At 44.7% G+C, this 25,615-nt stretch overlaps 1 protein-coding gene across 2 annotated transcripts in view; it reads right to left on the bottom strand.

The window, feature by feature from the left end:
• TWF2 (twinfilin actin binding protein 2) overlaps nt 1-25,615 on the bottom strand; it is a 64,042-nt gene that overhangs the window by 11,393 nt on the left and 27,034 nt on the right. The window contains exons 3-6 of one of the 2 annotated variants that reach the window (XM_083726646.1): nt 15,631-15,809; nt 12,398-12,493; nt 9,915-10,019; nt 4,856-4,870 (exon numbers count right to left, since the gene is read on the bottom strand). In XM_083726646.1, coding sequence (XP_083582772.1) covers nt 4,856-4,870; nt 9,915-10,019; nt 12,398-12,493; nt 15,631-15,809 — 395 coding nt within the window. The remainder of the gene's footprint in view (nt 1-4,855; nt 4,871-9,914; nt 10,020-12,397; nt 12,494-15,630; nt 15,810-25,615) is intronic. The other variant, XM_083726647.1, reaches the window with a different exon arrangement.

Below are 25,615 nucleotides of genomic sequence, written 5' to 3'. Positions count from 1 at the left end.
GCAATGGCACAAAAGAGAGCCAGCAGGCTGAGAAATAAGGAAGCCCTAGAGTCCCACTCATTCCTGACCTCCCCACCCCCCAAATTACTCTATAGTTAAATGATAAATTAATTCCACGACTGTCAATCTTATAAATACCCAACATGGCAACATCCATGCACAAGGGGGGAGTGTCAACAGGCTTGGGGAAAACTCAAGGTTTACAAAATATTTTAATGAGGCTAATTTTAAGGAGTCATATTTATATTTCAGTATTTACATTGCTCTGTGCCCCACAAAGATTGCATCAGTAATGTTTAGGATACCCCAATAAGGCATTTGGAGAGAGAAACAGAGGCACAGAGAGGGGGGTGGGGGTGGCATTCCTGAAGAGACATTGGCTGACTTGAGACTGGAACTTCTCACCACACCATGAGGGACTACAATGGATTAACTCAACACACTGCTGAGGCAGGAAGGAGGCAGTAAGTGTTTACTATTTCTGAAAATGGTTGCATTACAAACTGCTGGGTGAAGTGGCTTCTATAGAACGACAGTAGCTCTTCCTCTTAAAAAGAGGCTTTGAGCTTGAGGTGAGAGCTGGCACATACAAGAGAAAGAGCTCCATAAGGAAAACATAACTGTGAGGGAGGAGGAACACACATCACCAAGCCTACCATCTTCTCAGTGTAAGACTCCTGGGAATCTGAGTACGTACTGAGGGCAAGTGAAGAGAAGAAACAGGAACAGCAAATAAATGCAGAACCATTTGAGAAAACGGTTCATTGTAGAGGACAATGGATAATGCTATATACAGTGTATTAGGGAATTGTCACCAAAAAAAGTGAAATAGACTTTGAGGAGGACAAGGGCCTACCATCTCACTGCTGGAGGCCAGGGAATGAAGATCCTTGGAGCACATGCAAAACAAAATGGCAACAAGGTTAGCTCTGTACTAAAGCCCTCCAGAAAGAAGGTTCACCAATACAGAAATGGATCAGAGTTTGAGCCACGCTAAAGAAAGTCTTTGCGGTATCTAAACATTTTAGCAAACCCTGACATTGTGCACAAGACAGTAAAATAGTTTCATGCATTTACCACAGGCCTTCTAATGGAGTTCATTCACACAGGGTTACTTTCACAAAAACTAGAAGGAATGCCACACAATTCCTTCATACAGAAATATGCAGAGAAGATGAAGAAGAAAGCAAAATACAGAATGGCCACATTCAGATTATCTTATTTGGCTTAATAACAATATTATTGAAAGGACTTGATTGCTATGTGAACATATTATAATTGCTAATTCCATGAATAACTCTCTTAAATTGATAATGTTTGGTTTTGCTAAGAATATGTGTATGGTATTTTTAGGCCTTCAGTAACCTATACTTTGTTTTGTTATATTGTTTCTTTTGGGGAAAAGGTATCATTGAAGAAAGACACAAAGAACAAATTAAAAAATAATGAGCCTTTTGGCCATGCACACAGCACTTTGCTCGTCCCTGTGAATGGACTACAATTAACCAGGAAGTCTCTACTTAACCACAGTTTCATGTTTCCTCTGATCCAAGAAACTATGTTTACCAGTTACAGAACAAGTCAGGATCATAAACCACAGGTTGCAGTTGGTTTAGAATCTTCCATAACAGATAAGATGTGGTTACAGATAGGTAGCCGTGTTGGTCTGCCATAGTCAAAACAAAAAAATTCCTTCCAGTAGCACCTTAAAGACCAACTAAGTCAGTTCTTGGTATGAGCTTTCGTGTGCATGCATCTGAAGAAGTGTGCATGCACACGAAAGCTCATACCAAGAACTGACTTAGTTGGTCTTTAAGGTGCTACTGGAAGATAAGATGTGGTTAACCTGCAATGGAAAACACTGGGATCTACTTTTTGGAAAATTTCCAAAGAAGAAAGACCATGTTTGATATACTGACTTGTGGACTAGCACAGTACAATAAAGTACTGACTTAAATTGAATAAGCGAAGCCATCGTGCTTTAGGGTTCAGAACCACCTGTCAGTCACAGACTCTGCAGTGGAACGAAGAGGCCCACTTGGTTCAAGTGACAGGATTTATTGACAGAACAATGTTTTTCGAGGTAACATGACCCTGGGCATCAGCCAGTTTTCCTGAACGGAGACATGGACTATGGGTCAGCGCATCAACCTCCATCTCCTAAAAAGAAATCTGCCAGCAACTTTTGTTACCATAAATGCTACTTTCTCCAGACACATTTCACATCTAGTATGGCAAGCAGGTGAATGGGTGGCTGGTTTGGGCCCCTAGTTGTTCACAGTGTGATCCTATGTATGTCTACTCAGAAGAAAGCCCTATTGACTTTGGTGGGGCATACAACCAGGTAACTGTGTCTAGAGGGTTGCAGCCTTGGACCCTGAAAAGGAAATGCTAAACTGTTCTCTCTCTGTCTCTGAAGATAAACATTGCAATAAAAAGTTCTAAGAGAAACTACAATTCTGTCTTAGGAAATCACTCCTATGTTAATTTGAGCTAAAGAACTATGCAGGTTTCAGATGGGCTAAATAACTTTCAAGTGCATTTTTATGTTCTGTTACAAGAAACCAGAATAAGATGGAAGGGTTTAATGCTGAAAGTCCGGAAATTCCCAAGTCTTAAGCCTGCCCTTGGAACTCAGCCAAATATGGTATCAATCATTTCTCTACTTCTCTTTGGTAAACATCCACGATCAGAGTAATCTTAATGGTATGCACTAAAAGCACAAAATATTGCCTCCCCAAAAGAGTCAGTAGCACCTTTACACCTGAGATTTCAGAAGGAAATCTGCACTGGTGTAACATTTGGATTATTTGACAGCCCATTTTTTCTAACTCTATAGAACAAGGTATACGACTGAAGTCTTCACATTCATTCTTGGGTATTTCTGAACTAACACAAATTACTGCCATTTCAGAGACACCGTCCAGTACTGCGTGCCACACTCCAAATACCTTGCACACTTGCCTTGACACACACATTGAAGTCCCCATTTTTATTTCTATGCCTTTCCAAATTAACAAATGTTTTAAAGTGATATAATTGTCATAATTGCCAAATGATTTATTATACAGAGTAGAACATTTCAATGGTGGCCGCATTCAAAAACTTTCCAACCTGGCATGCACATTCTAGCGCATGTGAACACACAGCAGTCATTCAAAATGGTTTTTAGATACTGCATAGAGTTTTCATATTCATTGTAGAGAACGATCCCATGAAAACCTCACAGCTTTCTCTATGATGCATTTTAACCACAGCTTTTTTTTCAGCGTGAACTTGGCAAAACGCAGTTCCAGCACCTCTCAGGTGGGTGCCATTGCCATTCTAAGAGAAAGAAGGAGGCATTCATGGTGAGTTCCAGCACCTCTTTTTTGATAAAAATAGTACTGATTTTAACCAAATCCATTCTGCCCAAGGCAGGGGTGCCAACTTGAATGAAATATTTGGCGGGGAGGAGGGGGGAGCTAAGCCTCACACCACATAACTGATCACAAAACACGATACATGCCCACCATCTGAATGGCAGTGCCCATCAACTTTTGGGGAGTGGCCCCCTCAATTATTTTATTGGAGGGATGTGCAAAGGTACCTTGGTCTCTAGGAGTTGGCTCCTATGATTCATGGGCACTTCTAATTTGCGATTTACTACTGCTCTCAAAACCTTTGAAATTTGTATTATATTTACAAGTGATGTGGGGGGGGGGAGGGGAAACCCTCTTAACGTCCTTTGGATTTGAAGAACAGGAGTGCAAAAGGATTTGGCCTTCAAGCATTTCACATGGACAAACAGCCGTGCACAGCCAAAACGATCTTACGCAAGAAGACTGACGCCTTTTTTGCTGCACAGGGATGAAGGGATATTAAGAATAAAACCTGGGAGCAAGTTTTTAGTGAACTCAAAGGGACTTACTTCTGAGTAAACATGCACAGGGCGGTGCTGTTAAATTGTCCCATTTCCTTTAGGCTACTTACACAGCTTGCTTTTCCAACACTGATGTGACTCTGATGCAAGAACATGACAGAGTACTACGACAGAGAGCTTTTGAAAAGAACAAAACTAGTTTTGAGAGCATTCAACCTGAACACTAGAAGGTTGGGAAAGAAACGCCGAGATGTGCCTAATGGGCCACCTGAATGCCGTCCTGGGAAGTCAGGCAAGTCACAGAAAAGCAACACTCCAAACACTCAGCAACCTCTCTCTTGGGGTGAAAGAGCACAGAAGCACTGCACAAACAGGCACTCATGCGTTAGGCACAGAAAGGCAAGCATGGAAGAAATACAACTCACAGCACACTGATTTCCACCACCACCCTTTAAAGAAGCAGAGCCCCCCTTCTAGCACCAGCTAAAATCCACTGCTTGATTATGAAACCTGCAGTCAATAACGTGTGCCATTTTCCCTACTGGTCCAGAACTGTTATCACCAGCCATTTGCCTCCAGTAAACAAACAGGTCAAGGCTAGCAGAGGCTTATCAATGGGGATCTGCTAGCGTTCTTTACCTAATTGTCGGGTCTAATAAATTCTGCCCCTCAGTCTACTTAGACATGCCAAGGGCACTTGAAAACTAAGGCAGAGGGAGAAAGGGGCAATCTTAAGTTTTAAAGGGCTTAGCGAAGCCGGGGACAAGGATGGGCCCTTACATGTTAAATGCCTAACATGATGCTAGCACCTTGAGATACAAAGATTGCCCAGTTAAACCTCTCTCTGTGTGTGCGTCACTAGTACTTGAGCCTATGGAAAAGATACCAGTACTAATACGTATTTCAGGCTTTTGTCGTCAGAGCTCTGCCCTTCACTCAAGGAAATTGGAAAGACAGAGAAATGATAGAAAGCAAGCAACAAAAAGCACTTACCTGGGCTGTTTTACCCTGCAAGACACAGGCAAAAAGCAGCTTAAATCAAACAAAACTAAAATAAGGCTCGTAGCAAGGCAACTCTGAACAAGAACATTGCTACTTCTGTAAAACAAGACAGAAGGCACAAGCCTGCCTGGACCTGGGCTTTCTACCCAGGTACCTCTTAGGCCAGTTGTGATGGCACAGTGGCAAGAGAGAGATGTTCTGTATGTGCTCAGAAGTGCTGTCTTCTGTAATAACAAGTTAAGGAATAACAGGAGAGGTTACATAGCTGTTGTCTCATTAAGCAGCAAGGCAAGAATTGTCCTTAATGAGAGGCATCTGCATCCACTAACATGCATCAGGAGGCAATGATACCCGAGTGCATGCTGGATGGGACAATCCCTGCACCTTGAGAAGGGTGCAATAAATCCTTGGCAGTGCTAGAAAAAAAGGGGCAAAATGGAGCATGATAGGAGGGATTTAAGAGAACTGTCCCTTGGCTTTGTAGCATCAGTTCCAAAATGGAAAACTGGGAGGATGGAATCAGAGCTTCTGATCCCCACAGCCCAGAAATGTGGATGCTTTGCACAACATCTTGTCCTTACAGTTGGGCCACCAGCATGAATGTCTTTCCAAACGGAGAGCATGTGGTGCAGCACAGCGCATAAGCTCCCAAGCTCAATTCCTCTCTCGAATGGAGGGTCAGCAGAGACCTTGGCTCAAGAGCTGGGAGAGAAGCTGCAAGGACTTGCTAGGCAAAACGGAGCAAGGTCTCAACTCTGTACCAAGCAGCTCCTTGTCGGTTGCATCCAGTTGGTGTCGCCTCCACTAATAGAAGGCCCCTTCCCCCTGTGACCCCCTCAAGCTGGGCAACAGTTTGGGAGGTGGAAACTGCTGAGGATGGCGTTGATCCCTCTAACGCTGGCAGGAGACTCTGGAGTGTCCCAGGACAAGGGGACAGAGAGAATGTATCTGCCTGCCCAGGAAAAATTCATTTACTTCTGTTTGCGCATTATGGCATCCAACCAGGAGCACGAACAGTTGCAATCGCAGACGAATTCTGTCTACAAAGTACTCTCTCTGTGTTGTCAGATGTGAGGGAGGCAGGGAGAGAGGCCACTGTTTAGGCTTTCACCGGTGATAACCAATTCTGACATCTCTCCTGCCACAGTGACAACAGAGGCCCTGCACGTTGACCCAGGAAAAAGAAGCTCTGAACAGAGAAGGACTCTCTGTCCTAACAACTCAGCCGTGCAGGGATGGCGATGGGCAGAGGCAGAGCTGGGCGCCTGTCAGCAGAAATATCGACATGCATATTCAGAGAAGGGTGCAGAACAAGAGGTGATAACTGGGCTTGGATAATTTCGACTGACTTGCTGAACAAGGAAATGAGAGGTGGGTGGGCAGAAAGAGGCTGTAGGGCTGTATCTTTTGTACATGGGTCTGATATGTTAGGGGGCTGGTTGTGATGGAATGGTGGTGAAAGAATGGTCTTCTGCACATACTTGAAGATATTGCCTTCTGCAATATGTGGAAGTGTAATGGGCAGGGCAAGCTGATTACAAAGACAAGGATCGAGGAAGGCAGGAACTGCTGGGGTGAGCTGCATTTTTTAAAATGGCAAACTCTAAGTTGTGTGGAGTTGATCAGATTTATCCATTCTCTGAGTGTCAGTCCTTATGCAGCCAAAACAACCCCATCTATGCACAAAAAAGGACTTAACATCAAGGCTGGGTGAACCCCAAAAGTTTGCAAATGTACAAAAAAGGGTGCAAAACTTAAGCAGGGAAGTGAATCTCAAAAAACAGCCCAATGAAAACTAAACATGCTCAGTGGCCATGGAATGGGGGAGAGGAGGGAAAGGAACAAGGGGAGAAGAGGGAGGGGAATGGCACGGCCAGCATCGTTCCACGCTGCAACACTTTGCTGCGGATGCTATCTGCATATACTGTGAGCGATCTCAATTTCTCCAAGCTCAAGAGAGAAACATCAGTGGGCTTGGGGAAAAGTTTGCAGAATGACAAAATATTTGGTGGGGGGAAGGAAACCCTTGCTAGGGAAATCCCCAAACAAGATTATGCATGCTTAGTCAGCTGGAATGCTTACTCCGACTATGTGGAAGGGGGGAGGGTAGACAGAAAACTGGGGGCAGCGAGGGTGGAATAGAGTGCCCTGAGAGAGCGTGTGACTAGAAAGGCTCACTCCACACCGCAACATTTGGTGCAAGCTTCAGTAGTCTACATAAAATGACACTTGGTTTCAATATTTATGGAACTTTCCCAACATACAGAACGTTGAAATCAGGTACACACAAAGCTCTAGGTAAACTCTGCTTATTAGAGAAAAATGGGTGGGAGGGAGGGACATTTGTATGTTTGGTGCCTAAAATGCACACCCCCACCTCTAACTTAGAGGCAAGATTGCTACCCAACTATTAGCATCCCGGACCTCTACGTGGTCAGTACAGATACTGAGGGGGTGTGGCAAACAAGTAACACAGACAAGAAATAAGTCACTATTTGGAGCAGTAAGTTTAGGGAGGGAGAAATTATCCTGCATTGGTTTTTTCCAGTCCACACCAGCTGAATGTCAATCCAAGTAACATCCCCCAGAACAGCAAATCCTTTTCAGCGTTTCCAGCAAAACACAATACAATTTGGTGCTTCTCTTGCACTCCTAACACCGAGCAAAAGAGGTATAATTTTTTTAGACCATGACAGAAGCTTAAAGACGGAAACAAATGCAGAGGAATTTGGGAGACCTGACTTAACGAAACTAAATTTAGAGAGAATCCATTTTTGGGGTAGTTCTTCCACATCCTCCCTCCCTCGACTCCAAAGCAAGTGTTCCTTTGCCATCCTCCCTGCCTTCCCCTGTATTCCACCCACTCTAATTCTCTGCTTTTTAACAGACAGAAACCTTTTTCTTTCTTTTATTACAAAAAAAAAAAAATAATTCTCCAAACCAACTCTCTTCCCCAGTCCATGTCCCTCAATCTCACTGATGTGGTGCAGCCGTTGTTGTTTTAAACACCTCTTGTCCATTCCTCTGGCTTATTCCTGGGGGGAACCACTGGCCCCACCTCAGTCCATGTCCCTCATCTGCAGTGGGGACAGGGCGTTCCTGGCTCTTCCCTGCTTTCCCTTTTCCACCCACTCTCACCTTTATAAAAACACAATGTTAAGTCTCCCGGAAAGTGCTTGTCGCACATTTAAGTGTTTATCTTACTGCACTTATAAGCTCATTTTAGAAACAGCTGAAAGCAATTTATTTCTGCCTGTTTTCAGGCTTCTGCATTAGCCCTTCTGGGAGAGAACGATAACATCCAAAAGGCTTAAGTCAGTGCAAATGACAACACTGGCTGCCGCACCAATAGCTGCTAAATCACCATTTGAGCTGACCATCATCTGTGGCTGGGAGATCGGAGCTGTCAAGAGTCAAATCCTGTCAGTTCAGAAAAACTGTCTGTATACTGTATAGACATATTATACTAAAGAAGCAAGTGGCAATGGAAAACAATGCATGGAAGACTCAAATGGTGAAGGGGATAATGAAATAATACAAAGTGAGAATTCTATTATTGAACAGTTACTGCATTTGTGTAAGGTAATGGCCCATAAAGGTAAAGGTAAAGGTACCCCTGCCCGTACGGGCCAGTCTTGCCAGACTCTGGGGTTGTGCGCCCATCTCACTCAAGAGGCCAGGGGCCAGCGCTGTCCGAAGACACTTCCGGGTCACGTGGCCAGTGTGACATCGCTGCACTAGCGAGCCAGAGCTGCACACGGAAACGCTGTTTACCTTCCCGCCAGTAAGCGGTCCCTATTTATCTACTTGCACCCGGGGGTGCTTTCGAACTGCTAGGTTGGCAGGCGCTGGGACCGAGCAACGGGAGCGCACCCCGCAGCGGGGATTCGAACCACCGACCTTTCGATCGGCAAGCCCTAGGCGCTGAGGCTTTAACCCACAGCGCCACCCGCGTCCATATAACTTTCTAAATCCCTGTAAAGTGCTGTGGCGTCATCTTAACTTGGATAGCATTTTTTGCTTAACCTTGGAAGGCTATCTAATTCTACTCCCCACTCTCAGGCACAGAATAGGACCTCAGCTCTGAACCAATTGATAATTTATATCAACCGCAGTTCCATGAAGGTCTCAGATTGCCTTAAAGCAGAGATGGGGAAATCTGTTCCCTTCAGATGCTGTTGGACTCCAATTCCCATCAGCCCCAGCCAGCATGGCCAATGGTCAGAGATCATGGGAATTCTGCAACAACTGGAGGGCCAGAAATTCCCTGCCCCTCTCAGGATTAATTTCTCCTTCTTCACTGCTTACCCCACAGGAGTAGGATGCCAGCATTATGGCTGTGAGAAGGGACACAGACTCAGTAGAGTAGTCAGAATGAACTGATTGACTACCAAAAATGATCTTGGCCGAATAAACCCAGAAAGCCATCGGAAAGCTACAGGAGCACACTTGTCCCATGTTTGGTTCAGGCAGATTAAATGCTGTGCCCTAAATTAGTGCTGACATGATTGCTGTGTAGAATTTGGCTGCACAGTGGTTGCAAAGCTCCTACTGGACAGCGCCTGTGACGGAAACTGCACTGGGTGGAGGCACGGATTCATCTCCCCATATGGCTATGTTCTGGGACCAACAAAGGTGGGCCACTGAGAAAACACAACAGCGAGGCATGAAGCAGATAAGGAGAAACTGCAGAAACAGACTCTGCAAGGGGGAAATGGCACAGGAATGGAAATTTGAAGGCTGGGAGGAGAAACTATACCCATAGTAGTTTGTGCCTTGAGAAGCTTTCCAACCAATACGTATTGCAAATTTTCAGTTTCTTTAGCCAGTGTGCACAGCCCAAAGCGAGGTGGCGGAGGAGGGGACACTGTTATGGCCACCCCTCTCTGCCACCAGCAACAAGGCTTTAACCCTCAGTCTAATAGAATGCACACTGGAAGTCGTTCTGCTTGCTCTATGAGGCACAAGAGTGCCAAAGGAAAACCATGATTAGCTGGGCAGGATCACCAAGCAATCGTTTGGATCAGTGCCACAATGTGCTGCCTCTCACCTCGTTGATGCGGATCTGCTGGAGCTCTTGTTCAGCTGCAGTCAGAGGAGCCGGAGCAGAGTAGGACGACACGTGCTTCTGGTAACCGCTGAGCGAGATGTCTTCCTGCAGTCAGACAGAGGTGGTGATGTAGCAGCCACAGATATGGTTCAAAGGACAACAGAGATGAACTGGGGCACATTTTCTTATGGGCTACATAGGTCAGGCAGCCCATAAGCTTACACACAAAGGCAACTCCAGTCAATGCTATCAGCTGGCTTTGTTGTGCAGGGCCAGGAATAGCAGCTCACTGTTAGCATCAACGCTCTTGACAAGCTCTCATTTAAAACTGCAGCATAGCACACATTGCTAAAAGGGGGCATCACCTATTTCCAACATGGTAAAACAGCACTTAATGCATTAACTCATGGGTAGGCAAACTAAGGCCCGGGGGCCGGATGCGGCCCAATTGCCTTCTCGAGCCGGCCCACGAATGGTCAGGGAACCAACATGTTTTTACATGAGTAGAATGTGTCCTTTTATTTAAAATGCATCTCTGGGTTATTTGTGGAGCATAGGAATTCATTCATCCCCCCCCCCCCAATATATAGTCCGGCCCCCCACAAGATCTGAGGGACAGTGGACTGGCCCCCTGCCGAAAAAGTTTGCTGACCCTGCTAACTGATCAAAGAAAAAGGAGCAGTAGTGGCTGGCAGGTGCTGCAGGCAGGATAGTGTTGCTTACCTGGCTTCCCAAATCTGTGCATGACGTCTGGTTACTGAGAGAAGAGGGGCAAGGTAGCAGGTAGCTCAGCAGAGTGCGGCAGCAGCAGTGGAGTCGACCCAATGCTCCGGCCACTGCCCCTACACAGAGCTCTCCACTTCTCAGTAATTGGCAGCGCCATGAGCCACTGAGAAGTCAGGTAAACAATGTCGCCCTGCCCTGACAGCTGCTACTGGAAAGGAGTTCTTCGGTCAGTTTCACTACGATCCAGAAACAAGGGCATGGAATGCATTTGTTTGTATGTAACGCTAGACCATGCTGTGGTGCAACAAGACTGAGCCTGTGCAAGTCACGGGCACATGTGTTCTCCCCCCCAAGCATCCATGAGAAAAAGTGCAGAAACATCTGTTCTTGATTAACCAGGGTAAGCATAGAAATCTAAATGGTGGTTCAACTGAACTATGGCTTTCTAAAACAAGCCAGCTTAATAAACCATGGTTCATCAAGCTGGTTTTATTTGGAGCAAACCACAGTTAAAATCAACCTACTGTTTGCCCAGGTTCAGACCTAATGCTAGGCTGTGCTTAGAGAAAAATGGAAGCAAAAGCTTTCCAGTTCTCCCCTGTGGCCAACCGCAGAGACTCCTCCACCCAAAGAAGATCGCAGGTGTTGGCAACAAGCCCATACAAGTTCGACTCTGCTTCTGGAGGCATGGGGACCAGCCAATGCTCAAACTGGTTAATAGCATGGAATCACAATGTTTTCAATGTAAAAGGCATAGCTTAAAAGAATAAATATGCCACCACTGAGAGGAACTTGTCCAATGTTAGCTGGTCAAGTACACTGGACTTAGTATTAGATTTTCTGTCAAATAACAGGCATGTCTTGAGGATTTCACAGTTATATATAACTACTGAAGGTTGCAGACAAACAGAAACACAAGATTCCTCCCACACAATATAGTGTGATCTCATTTCATGAGCAATGCTGCCACCTTATGGTGCTTTCCTAGAAAGCCACAGTGCCATGAAAACCATGGCTAGCAAACCAAGGTTTGCTATTGCATCGTGTGTAGAATCATGGACTACCCAAGTTTCATATCAGTACACCCACACAAAAGTTAGTGCTCAAACTTTATGTTAAGCCTATGCACCTCCTTTCCTTTCTGTCTTTCATCCATCTATCCATCCACCTAGGAGTACTGCTCTAATTATGGAGAGGAAAGGTAGAGACAGGGCCTTAATGAAGACCACACAGCCCAAACTCCAACCCTCACCAAGTGTGGATCCAAAAAGATTAAAAATAATAATAATCACAAATTAAATAAATCTGTGGTGGGGGGAAATGGGAAACACTGACGATCTCAGTTTAAGAACTTAAGAAACCTGTTGTATCAGGCCAAAGGTCCATCACCCTGTTCACACAGTAGCCACCTTGATGCCCATGGAAAGCCCAAAAGCAGGACATGAGAGCAACCGCGCTCTCCCTACCTCTGCCAGAGGAATACTGCCTCTAACAGTGGAGGTCAAACAAAGCCACCATGGCTAGTAGCCACTGATAGCTTTATCTTCCAGTTTCCCAGAAAGCTTTTATTACTACTGTTAACACACTTGATTTTCTTCTGCCTTAAAGAACTGAAAACTACTCAAAGGGGGTGTGGGGGAGGGGGTTAAATTGACCCAGAAAAATGCCTGTCTTCTAGACGTAAGGTTCTGAGCAACACGGTACAAGACAACAATGGCTAAGGCTCTTCCTGACGGCCCTGCTGCATATTGCCGTACCTTAACTGTTCCAAAGAGCTCGTCCTTCACATGCCCTCCTCCAAACTCTTTCTTCACTGTTGCTCTGGTTGCTGCATAGAGCATCTTCAGTCTAACCTGGACATACAGAGAGAAACATCAGTGACAAGGACAAGTCATTCCATGAGTATGAAAACGTGAAGAAGAAGAAGAAGAAGAAGAAGAAGAAGAAGAAGAAGAAGAAGAAGAAGAAGAAGCAGCAGCAGCAGCAGCAGCAGCCTATCAAACTGGGTTGCCCCAACCACTCTGGGTGACTCCCAACACAATATTAAAAACACAATAAAACATCGGCCATTAAAAACTTCCCTAAACAGGGCTGCCTTCAGATGTCTTCTAAATGTCAGATAGTTGTTTATTTCCTTGACATCTGATGGGAGGGCATTCAACAGGGTGGGCGCCACTACTGAAAAGGCCCTCTGCCTGGTTCCCTTTAACTTCACTTCTCTCGGTGAGGGAGCTGCCAGAAGGCCCTCGGAAATGGACGTTGGTGTCCAGGCTGAACGATGAGGGTGGAGATGCTCCTTTAGGTATACAGTGCCGAGGCCGTTTAGGGCTTTAAAGGTCAGCACCAACACTTTGAATTGTACTTGGAAATGTACTGGGAGCCAGTGAAGATCCTTTAGGATTGGTGTTACCAGTATATGGTTCTGGTTGCTGCTCCCAGTCACCAGTCTGGCTGCCGCATTATGTATGTAGTTTCCGAGTCACCTTTAAAGGTAGCCCCATGTAGAGCGCATTGCAGAAGTCTCCCAATTGCAATGGTCATGGAATGCTGTAATTGCAGGGTTTTACAATTGTGGGTTCTGAGCACATTCTTTATTAAGGAATATGTCCCCTTGCTAATATTTTTAGATAGCCATCTTCAAACTACTGTTCCAAAATACATTCAGACCGACTAGAAAGTCAACCATGTGAGGGCTTGCAAGTATAAAATCTATAGAGCTGCCAATATAAGCAATTACACAGAGTCAATTGAACTGGCAGCTATTCCCCAGGAGGTATTATGGATGATCTTATCACAGAGTTCAACATCAGGACTTGGGGGATGGTTAGCAACTACTGTTCCTATTACTGTAACCTTTTTACCTTAACTGCCTTCACAGCTAGGAGGGTTTTATGTTTTAATAACTGGGTGAAATCAAGTTTATTGATACTTGGGTAAACCTCCACCCCTGGCCGAGGTAAAAAAATCCCTTGACCCTCTCTCATACTGTTGGTGGCTATGTATGAATGATGTTATCACAGGTAAGATACAGAAATATATGTATTTCAATATAAAAATATTTACACTCTGCCATTTGAATTAAAAATAAAAATCTTCAAAGCAGCTCAAATTTAAAATCCAAATATTCTTTAAAACTATGAATAAGGCAAAATGCCACAAGCAGAACAGAAGAAAATTAGTAACTTATTAGTTAAATGGTAAAAAGAAAGTCAGCAGGACACACATATTGTATTCCCTCAAACTCAGTCCTGCAGACCTTCTGAAAAAAGCACCTCCTTTGCTGCCTGTCTAAATGTTAGCACAGTAAAACTTCCCAGGAAGGAGTTCCACAATTCTGGCAACATTTTGGTGCCACTGTTAAAAAGACCTTGTTCCAGAGAGTAACCATACACTACACTGAAGAGAAGAAAAGGATCCAGATCAGAACCTCCAAGGAAAATCTCAAAATACAGGCAAATTCATATGGGAGCAGGGAGGCCGTAAAGTACCCTGAGCCCCAAGGATTCACAGCAACCTTCCCCAGTCTGAGGCCCCCTTAGATGTTGCTGGACTCCAATTCCCATCATCCCTGACTATTGGCTATGCTGTCTGGGTCTGATAGGAATTGGAGTCCAACAACATCTGGAAGCCACAGGTTGGGGAAGGCTGATTTAGGAGTTTTATGATTTTGTATTATTAAAATATTTATCAACTTCACTCTCATAGAAAATGTAATGAGGTGGTGATTTAAACACGGGTGCCGATTTAAACATGGGTGTCGTATGTTCCCCTTCAGCTAACTATAGTCGGAATTCTGGCAGTGTCAATCTCCATACAACCCCTCCATTTTCTAGCCATCGAAGGTTTTAACTATGCAAAAACCATTTTAGAGTAATGTGTGGTCTGCATTTTTTTTATTTATATTACCCTTCCTTGTGTGTGTGGTGACCAGGGTCAGGGCTTTATTTGTGGTGTTACTTCTTCAGCAGTTGTGGAACTCCTTCCCTCCTGAGATATGGCTGGTGCCACCATATGTACCTTGCTTTCTGTCACCGTCTAAAAACATACCTATTCACCCCAGGCTTTAGTAGGCGAGTGAGCCTTTAGGTGGAGATTTGCGAACAGATGTTTTTAAAAGGCTGTCTTACTTCAACTGGCTCTGATGTTTCAATTGTTTTAATGGCTTAGGTGTACAAACTGCGTTTTTACCCATTTTTATTGTAAGCTGCCCTGTAATGACTTTTTGATGAAGGGTGGCATAGAAATGCATTCAATACATAAACGGGGGGAAATGTTTCAACTGATTTAGCTGAGGATTCTTTAAAGAAACCTGGAGTGACCTGGGGGAGGAGGAATGGGAGCACTTCTTACAGAAATGACAAGCCATGTTAAAACATTGCCTGTGTTGGCCTCCAGATGGCATGCTAGTCTAATAAAAGCGGAGATTATAGGAGAAGAGTTCTGCAAGATTCATTCAGAGTAGTTCGCAACACAAATGCCTGGGAATGCAAGAATGTGTAAATGGCAGTAGATAAGTACAACCCTCCGTATTTACCCTTGTCCACAGAAATATTATATGATGAAACAATAGGATACGTTAAGTCCCTAAGGTTATCATCTCTGTAGGGTTATTATCATCTTTGTAGGGTTTTTTTAATCAAGTGATGGTCCATTTGACTGTTCTTTAAAGTCTGTTTTGAATGAATGCCTAAACATGGTGAGAAAGAATCACCTCCAATTTCCACATGATATTAAACCAGGGGTAGGGAGCCCCTGGCCTGTGGGCTGATTGTAGCCCTCTAGGCCATGTTCCCCAAACTGTGCCCACCTGCCCATCACTGGTGACGTCAGCTGGTGGGCGAAAGAACTGTGTTGCATTGGCTGCACAATTCTCTTCCCAGCAGAGGACAGGATCTACTTTTTCACCTACAACCCACTGCATAAACCAGCTACCCATGCCAGTTCAGCTCTGAGCCCTAGGAGGCTAAAGTCAAGCAAAGCAGAGGCTTACAGGAGAGTTGTCAGGAGACCAGGAGATGAAGAGCCACTCATAGCCCTGTGCATTCTGGGTGTCCAGGCGGTAGAGGATGTAGCATGGCTGCAGCTCATCCAGCAGCGGCAGCACAAAGGAGTCGTAGTCCTTATCCCAACGTCGAGACAGTTCTTTGTAGGCTCCAAGCACCAACTGCTCTGCATGTTGGAGGAGGCGGGGCAGAGAAAACGAAAGAACTGTCAGCAAAAAAGATGCGGCACTTAAACGCAGCATGGGTCATTTACAACCAGGGCTCAAGGAACCTTTTGCAGCCCCAAAACCACATGTGGGCAACTTTCTGGAGGTTACAGTACAGTGGTGGGCAGAGCCTTTGTCCTTGTACAGTGGGCTGTATACATCCCAGCCATGCAAGCCAAAAGTTTCTACACCTGCCTACCCACCCTGCAAAAAAAATGGGGGGAGAGGGAAATTATCAAGGATGCATTCTAGCCAGGCAAAAGCACCTGAGGAGGGTGTGATGAAGAGAGCTGGAGAGAGGCTGGGAGGTCTGGGGGGCTGCAGTTGGGCCACCCAGGCCTGTTCTAAATCAAGGGTGAGTAACTTGCCACCTTCTGCCGCCAACCCAGATTCTTTGGTAAGGCCCACACATGCTTGGTTCATCATCATCATCATCATCATCATCATCATCATCATCTTAATTTGTTGAAACTATGCTCAAGGCAGCTTACAACATGACAAGATTTACATAATTACAAACATAACAGAAGTCATAAACAATAAATAAAAGGTAAAGGGACCCCTGACCATTAGTGACCGACTCTGGGGTTGCGGCGCTCATCTCGCTTTATTGGCCAAGGGAGCCGGTGTACAGCTTCCGGGTCATGTGGCCAGCATGACTAAGCCACTTCTGGCGAACCAGAGCAGCGCACGGAAACGCCGTTTACCTTCCTGCTGGAGCGGTACCTACTTGCACTTTGATGTGCTTTCGAACTGCTAGGTTGGCAGGAGCAGGGACTGAGCAATGGCAGCTCACCCCGTCGCGGGTATTTGAACCGCCAACCTTCTGATCGGCAAGTCCTAGGCTCTGTGGTTTAACCCACAGCGCCACCTGCGTCCCTTAAACAATAAACACATCAAAAAGTACACAACTTAATGGAAACAATTTCCACATAAATCATAAGATGTGAAACTAAAGATACAACAACAATATCAATAACAGCAACATCTCTCTCAACTCCCCATAAACAATACTCCAGCCCAAGAATCTGTTCAACAGCCTCAGCTTTTGTAGCTGGAGTCAGTCAGCACTCCACTCTCCCAGGCCAGATGGGAAAGGACCAGTAAGGAAGGGTGCAGGTCTTCCAGGGCTCACAGCCAAGATGGTCTCATTTAAAATAAAACAGATAAAAATTAAAAACAATTTAAAGGAGGAGTCCTCAGTGCTAAGCAGCAGCCACAGTCCTTGTGAAGCCTGTCAAGCCCCGCCCCAAGCCAGGTGGAAAGAGTTGCCCTAGGCAGGCATCCTCCCAGGCCCTAGGCAGGCAGTCCTTCTTGGTTGCAATTACGAGAATCTCAGCTTTCCTTCCTTCTGAGAACCCCTGCTCACTCTTTTTGGTCAGAGAGACAGATCTGAGCACTTTGTGGGCAAAAATTACTGCCACGTTCCCTATGGCTGAAAAGAGGCGATAGTTCTGTTTAATGGGTTATGGGAAAATAAAAGGAGTTGGGTGCAAAGCAGAATGTCTGCATTATGTATTGATCTTCTCCACTCCCAAGAGCACAACTCTAGAAACACAACAGGCATGGCAGACCTGTGATCCTAGAGCCACTCTCCTTCACTGTTGGGACCCCTTGTTCTCCATCACGGAACTGAGGGGGGAAATCTGTTCATGGAAGTGCCTCTTGAACGGACTGCATAAGGTTACGGAAGAGCTTGGAAGGGGCACAGAAGAGATGCAAAAAGCGCAAGGACTGTGTGCCTCCCTCTTCCCCCAACCCCAACATGCTGCTGTCAGACTGCAATTGTGGCAGGACAAGAGTTTCAAAAGCGAGACCCATCCCTGCCTGTGTTTCTTCTCAGCATATATTGAAACACCCATTTTATGTTGACACAGCTGTAAGGTTATGGACAATCCCTTTTGAAATACAAAGGGCCATCTGGCAATGATAATAACCTGGCAGTCCTATAGATTACATAATGAAACCAGCTCCTATGTATGTGTATAAAAAAGAAGCCCGGCCTAGAGACTTTGCCACTTACAAAGGGAACACTAATACTCTGAGTCATGACTTGCTTTGCTACATGCAGAAAGTCTCAGGTTCAAATCTAACACTGCTACTTAAGAGCATTGGGTAGGGGAAATACCTGTGTGCCTGAGACCTTCCAATCAGAATAGACTGTCCAGTACATGGGACAACAGTTGGCTCCAATATAAGGCAGCTTCATGGGATTTTATGATGGGGGGAAACAGAAAACCTTTCTGCTTGGGCTCGATTTCTACATCAGGGAGAAGGCAAAGCAAGAACCCAGAGGGGTAAACAATGTGATTACTCTGAATGTACCTATCAGCCTATAATCAGAGCTACTGAGTTAGGCAGAAAATATGGAAGCACTCCAGGCCCTGAGACAGTGGCCACTTGGCTGGGTAAGTGATAGCTGTCTGTTGCATCATTTGTTTTGTTTCTACTGCAGACCCATTTCCCAAGGGCTGTTTTTCAGGAACCCTCGAGTGCCCGTGTTAACTCGCTCTCCGACTCACTCATGATAAACAAAAACAAAAAAGGGGCCAAGAAGGTCACAAGGACCTCTGCCAGAACTCAACCTCATAAAAACATAACAAAATGTTTCTGTTTCAACACAGAGGTGGCCAACTTGAGGCCCAGATGTTGCTGGTCAACAGCTCCCATCATCCCTGACCACCAGCCATGCTGGCTGGGGCTAATGGGAGTTGGAGTCCTGAAACATCTGCAAGGCCTGAAGTCCCATGCCCCCAGGCTAGAGCCACCCAGGCCTCCTGCCTGCTTGCCAAATCTCCTCGACCATTCTTGTCCTTATAAAGCTATCCCCTGTAGTTTCAGGTCAGCAAAAAAGGGGGGTGGGGAAGAGAGAAATTAGGAATGTGGGTGTCACTGTGGGTGTCACTCAGGTTGCGGAGACAGCCCCGGAAATGTCCACTTCCCTCTAGGATGCAAAACATGCCCTCAGCTAGCAGCTATTTCCTGCCCTTTCATTTACTGCTATTTATGCCACCTTAGCAAGTTTTTGCTTTTACGGAAAGTCAATTTAACCATCTGAGAGCTTTCAGTCTGCTGCTTAAAAACTGACTGAAAAAGTGAGTAAATGTTGCAGTTCAATCAAAGATAAATTCTAATTTGATCTCCCGAGGACTGATGCATCCTACTACACACACACAACTTTGTGGTTCAATTATCTTTGCGGAACACTGTGTGATGCACTCCTACAGCTTCCTGTTCTGACAAGTTTGCCACAACCCTTGATCCCACAATGAAGCAGCAATGCAACCCATCAATGGCCAGCACATGATATGGTGGACCCATGTTTCTGAAATGGAAATATGTATACAGTTGATGGGGAAATGAAAGGAGCAATTATTAGTGATCTAAATGAAAATTCTAATTTGGAGTGCATCCAATCTAACCAGTTTTGGGTTTTTGTTTGTTTGTTTGTTTGAGGTGGCTGGAGAACCTCCAATGAACAGCCATATAACCCAGCATCCTTTGGACTAGTTTAATGCTCTGTTTCTAGATTTTCTTGTACACAAGTTTGAACCTTCTTAAAGACCTAAAAAACTTTCCACCATTAGTTTGGATGGATAGAAGTATTACCAGTCATGATGGCTCTGCCTATCCTCCTGCGTTTCTCTTTTATTCTTTAAAACACACACACACACACACACACACACACACACGCATGCAAAGGTGAACATGTCCATTAACATTATGGGAATAAACATAGATGCACTGCAGATACATTACAAATCAGGAACTGCCCACTCAAGCAAGAAATGACATCATGATGGAGAAGCAAATATGATGCATTATGGATCATCTACAACTACACCACTTTGGAATATTGTTGGCCTACCACACGACTAAAGGTTCCCAGGGAGCCACAGTCAATTGTCACTTCCCAGTGTATGCCCACGATGCTTTTCTGTTTGTCTGGAGGTGGCCCATCCTGTTTCAAACATTTGTTTATTTGCTTACATTTCTACCCTGCCTTTTCTCCATCACAGAACCCAAGACAGAATGCATATGATTCCCAAGCAGCCTCCCATCCAGGCACAGGCCAGACCCAGGCCTGCTTGACCACAACAAGTGGTGACCTCAAGTGCCTTTAGATCACATGCGTACAAGCAATGAAACAACAAACCAGGCCTTCAAATATGTGCCTGATCTTGGCCTGTCAATTATCAGTCAATCTGAAGATGAGAGGTCAGGGAAAACACTTTCAGGATTCTTCTCTCTCTAATTCTCTCTCTAATTCTCTGCAAACAATAAGAAAACAAGAATGTGTCACAAACAAACAATGCAACAGCTTGAACAGCAGCAGGTCAGGCAGCCAACACATGTGGCCTTTTTTTTTAAACCTGTTTGGTCACGTTACAACAGGGACCATGCCAGAATGCTGCTGACCTCTTGCAATCTGCACAGGCCCCTTCACACAAATTCCCCTTCCACCAAGTTCCACCCTTTCGACAACGTATTATTTCATCGAAAGCAGGCAGTCACTACTTTCCAGAGGAATCATTGCTGCTCAGAGTGAAAACCTGTGGACTCTGTCACATGACATTGGGAATGAACCTGCCATACGCGCTGCAAGCTGCCTCATACCAAGTCAGACCATTAATCCAGCCTAGCCCTTTGCCTACTCCAACAGGAGAAGCCCTTCAAAGTCTCAGGCAGCCAGTCTTTCCCATTAACTTCTGCATGTCAAGCATATCCCTCTCCAAAAGGAATCAAAGACTGGAGTCAGGGCTGCATACACTGTGCACATATGGGCAAGCACAGAAAGATTTCCTGCCTAGAGGTAATCCTGCCTCACCACAGGCAACGAGGCAAGTGGCTATTTTCAAGCCCAAGCTAAGGCTAGCTCACCTGGAGTCACAGCTACATACTTCATTCCCTTCTAATATACAACCTTCTTTCTTTTCTAATAAGTAACCCTGTTGTTACAGAAAAGAAAGAGAGGGATAAAAGAGGGAGGGCAAAAGGAGGCCTTGGGTTTGAATCTGTTCTTCACTGAAACATCTTTTTTTGTATTGTATTTATCGACTAAAGATGCAAGTTGCATCACCAGCAAGTTCCAAGATCTAAGTCAGGAAACTGGCAAGTAACCTTGCAGAAACCGCAAGCAGACAGAGGTGTAGTTATGAAACACTTAGGCAACCCTTTTTTGTATTTTACGTGCTGTGGCTGGTTGTTAACATTCAGATCTGCTGTCTTTTTTATTACCTGGCTCTTTGTTAAAAGAAGAATTGTCTTAAGCAGAACAAAAAAAAATTCCTTCCAGTAGCACCTTAAAGACCAACTAAGTCAGTTCTTGGTATGAGCTTTCGTGTGCATGCACACTTCTTCAGATACACTGAAACAGAAGTTTCCAGACCCTTCTATATAGTGAGAAGGTGGGGAGGGGTATTACTCAGAAGGGTGGTGGGAATGGGTGGTTGGCAGATAGCTGTGATGAGCCTGTGAATGGGTGGTTGGCAGATAGCTGTGACAGGCTCATCACAGCTATCTGCCACCACCCATTCCCACCACCCTTCTGAGTAATACCCCTCCCCACCTTCTCACTATATAGAAGGGTCTGGAAACTTCTGTTTCAGTGTATCTGAAGAAGTGTGCATGCACACGAAAGCTCATACCAAGAACTGACTTAGTTGGTCTTTAAGGTGCTACTGGGAGGAATTTTTTTTGTTTTGACTATGGCAGACCAACACGGCTACCTATCTGTAACTGTCTTAAGCAGGATACATTAACATTTTGCTTTGCTGATTTAGATGCTAAAGACTGGAGGGAGTCAGGGTTGATACACTGGCTTCTTGTCAACAAAGAGAAGATCGTCTGGGGAAGTGAGACTTTACCACAGTGAAGACCACTGTTGTACTCAGGAGTGCAGAATGATACCATCAATGCTTATTCCACCAGTAGAAGCAGATGAACTACAGTCCAACAATATATTGAGGGCACCATCTTGGTACCCCTTATTATCCATGGTAAAATCACTTTTCTTTTCATGATCTCTCAATTTACACTACCACACATTTGCTTATTGTCTGAAGAAGTTGCCCAGAAATCAAGCATCTACAGGAGAGAAAGTGGCTGGCTGGAGATATCTAGATTCAAAAGACTGAAAGATTCAAAAGACTGAAGGAAAGTGAGATTTTAAAATCAAGTAACTACAGGAGAGAAAGTGGCTGGCTGGAGATATATAGAAATGTACAGTTGGGTACCTCTCAGCTGGCCCAACACCAATCAGAAACACTTATTGCCACTATTTTTCAACCCCACCCCACCCCAAAGAAGCAGGTATTTTTAGATTTGCCAGTGTGCCTTTGTAGTTTGGGGTTAGCCACAAGACACATATACTCAAAGGAGTTGACTAGAAGCACACCTACAGTTCTGGTCCCCTCATCTCAAGAAGGATACTGTAAATCTGGAAAAGGTTCAGGATAAGTTTTTCTCTCTCTTGTGCAATACCAGAACCCAGCACCATCCAATGAAATTGAATGTTGGAATATTTAGGACGTAAAAAAAGACGTACTTCTTCACATAGTGGAATTTGCTCCCACCAGATATAGTGATGGTCACTGACTTGGATGGCTTTAAAAGAGTGTGAGACCAATTTATGGAGGGTGGCTACTACCCACAATGCACTCAAGGCCTGTTTACAGACTTCCTATAGGCGACTGGACTAGGTGGTCTGATTCAGCAGGGCTCTCTCTTCTTATGCTCTTATCTGCCACCAGTCAACAGAAGGCTGCTCTGCTTCTTAAACCTGAATTAAGCTGCTCATTGCTCTTCTGTTCTGCAAATCGAAGAATGACAGAATGAGCCAAAAGGAACTCTTACTTCCTGTATAGACTTTGGGGTGTGGAGAGCTGGTGTTCTCAGTTAACCATACTAAAATGGAAAAACGAAACACAGCAGAAGGCACTGCACTGTAAAGCCAGATTTGCTGAACACTTGATTGCTGACAGATTCAGTGTGCAAAGGAGGAAGTGGCTGTGAATCAGGGTAAAGACCCCGTCAAGTTATCATTTGTTAGGCGTGTACAAAAGGCATGATCATAGCTTGTTCAAAAAGCATAAGAACTATAGCTCATTTCGGGGGGGGGGAGGGGGTTCTGCAGAGATCTGAGTGTCTCTAACACTTCTGGTCACACTCAGGTTTCGGATTTAGCAGCCACTACCCACATTGGTGCATTTCTTGCCATATGGCTTGCTGCTTTCACAATCCAGCTTTCACCTTTGTTGTTGTTGTTGTTGTTGTTGTTCGTTTAGCCGTCTCCGACTCTTCGTGACCCCATGGACCAGAGTACGCCAGGCACTCCTGTTTTCCACTGCCTCCTGCAGTTTGGATCTCCTGCCATTTAACTTGGCACCCTGGTAGTGGCGTCACCTCCCCCATCCCTACTCCCACTTCACACTTTTTAAGGTTTTTGTAAAGATTCAAAAGACTGGATTTAAGTTCTAAGCTCCACTGGAACCAATACAAGCTTTTGTGACTCACTTCACTCTGCAGATACCCAGGAACTTATTTCTCAGTTTGGAACCACAGCCCTTCCAATCTACAAGCCGCAGGCAGACTTTGTTACTGTGCTAGAAGCTAAAGCTACACTGGGCACACCCTGACCTTGTGGTTCAAAGGGAAGTTAAGAGATTAATTCTTAAAAGCACCGAGATTAGAAATAACAAACATTATTCAGGGCTGTGGCAATAGGAAAGACCTGATCATCCTAGACATAAAACTGCTATAAAGAAGAATACTTTTTTTAACTACCCAGCTACATAGCTCTGGTGTGTCTTGTTCTATGTGCCTCAGGAAGGATGCAAGAGCAAGTCTTCTGCTCACATGCTGCCTGCCTACCAACACCGTTCATATACAAGATGGCTTGAGGAGAGGCAGATATTTCTGCCATTCATGCCATCTCTGTACCCTAGTATGAAATAGAAGGGGACCCCCCCCCCCGTTCCCTACTCAACACAAATCAAAAACCTCCCATCTCCCTCTCTACTCAGCCATCTAGCAAACAAAATACAATAAATAGCTGATTAGTTAATAAAGCTTGTCAATAACTGGTCATAGCCCAACCTATATGATATCACACACATATTCTTTTTTATCATTATTAAATGCTTTATTGAAACTAAAAGGAAACAACAAACAAAAGATTTGTCCAGAAGAAAGAAAAGAAAATGGTAATATTTGTTACATCATAACACAATAAGTTCTTCTTGCATTTCTAACGGCTTCCCGTCACCCCATCATGCATCTACCACTTTATCTATCTAGCACACTGTTTGTTTTCATTTTCTTTTGTTAATTTTCATCAGTAATATATTCTCTTCTAATTATCCATCATGCCACAAAAGTCATTCAAGGCCTGCCACTGACGTCATATTATTACAATAGTCCTTAAGAAATTTTTTTTGTGCATGTCCCATTTTCTAATAAATGTTTGATCTGTGTCACACACACTCTCAGCAGATGGAAGAGTCATCAGGAGGGCAAAACTTCATCAAAATCTATAATAAGCTCCATGCTTACTCACCCAATGAGGGCCCTACATTGTGCTGAAATCCTAAGTAATAATCTACCAGGGTCACATGATCAAAGAACATTAATCCTAAATGCTAGCATGGCAACAACCTGACAAGTGCGACAAAACATATGGATAAAGGAGAGCAGACAGCTTTCAAGTGGGTCCTTAAAATGTAAGCTTATATTCCCAACATGCCTAAGACGTCAATCAGGACCACTGCCAAATGGCAGTAGGTCCTCGGTACATTTTGGCTGATGACCCTCCCTGAGACCAATCTTCCTCTTTGTGGCAACAGCGCCACCAATTCTCCTCCCCGCTTTGTTACTTAAAATTTTTTTTAAAAAATATTTGCCACCACAATAGCAGCAGCAGCAGCGCTGGCCCCTTCTCTGCCACCAGGACCCTGGGAGAAGGCCAGGGGTCTCCCTCTCAGAGTCAGGCATTCTGGGTGAGGTAGCCAGCTGCTAAAAAGAGGGTGTTTATAAAGGCAGGGAGCAAGGGGGTTGCAGGTCAGGCCTTTGTGAGGTCTTTGTTAGTGTCCAGTCTGGCTGACTGCTGGCACTAGGCCCGATATCAATTACTGTGATTCACAGTTTCATCCTCTTGTTAGGGCTCCGGGATAGTAATCCAGTAACCCAGCAGTCTAAGGTGAAGAGCACAATGGAATAAGTGGATTGTATTTTCAAGCATAGGCCTTCAGGGTGTTCTTGGCGAGACTGACTATGAGAACTATCAAAGCACAACGTTATTCTTTTCTTCAGGAGGGCAGGTCTTTAAACCAGTTGAAAGTGCAACGGAACGGCAAATGAGATTTCCTGTAAGTGATACGCATTAGGGGAAAATGCTCCTGTTGCTACATAGGCACTACGTAGGGATCTAAATTGGGTCAGCAAGGAATGAGGTATCTGGGTCATTAATGGAAAGCTCACTCGAAATATCAACCTTATGCAGAGAGACAACGGGGAAAAAATGCAACTTCCATGTTAGACTTTATTAGGTAAAAATCACTAAAAATAAAAGGGATTAATTATAAATGCTTCTATGCAACTGTACAGTACAGGCATGCTCCGTACACTGTGTGGTTCTAAAACCAATCACTACTCAAACGATAAAGGGTTTAATTAAAGCAGTAAAAGGGATGGGATACTCTTCCTAGGAGGGAAGATTGAAAAGCCTGAAACCTTTAGGAGAGAACTAAGGGGGGGGGGGAACCATTAT

Source organism: Podarcis gaigeae, assembly GCF_964106915.1.
Source record: "Podarcis gaigeae genome assembly, chromosome: 2".
NCBI classification, from domain to species: domain Eukaryota; kingdom Metazoa; phylum Chordata; class Lepidosauria; order Squamata; family Lacertidae; genus Podarcis; species Podarcis gaigeae.
Note: the sequence above shows the minus strand (reverse complement) of the source record. Positions and strands in the feature narration are given on the sequence as shown.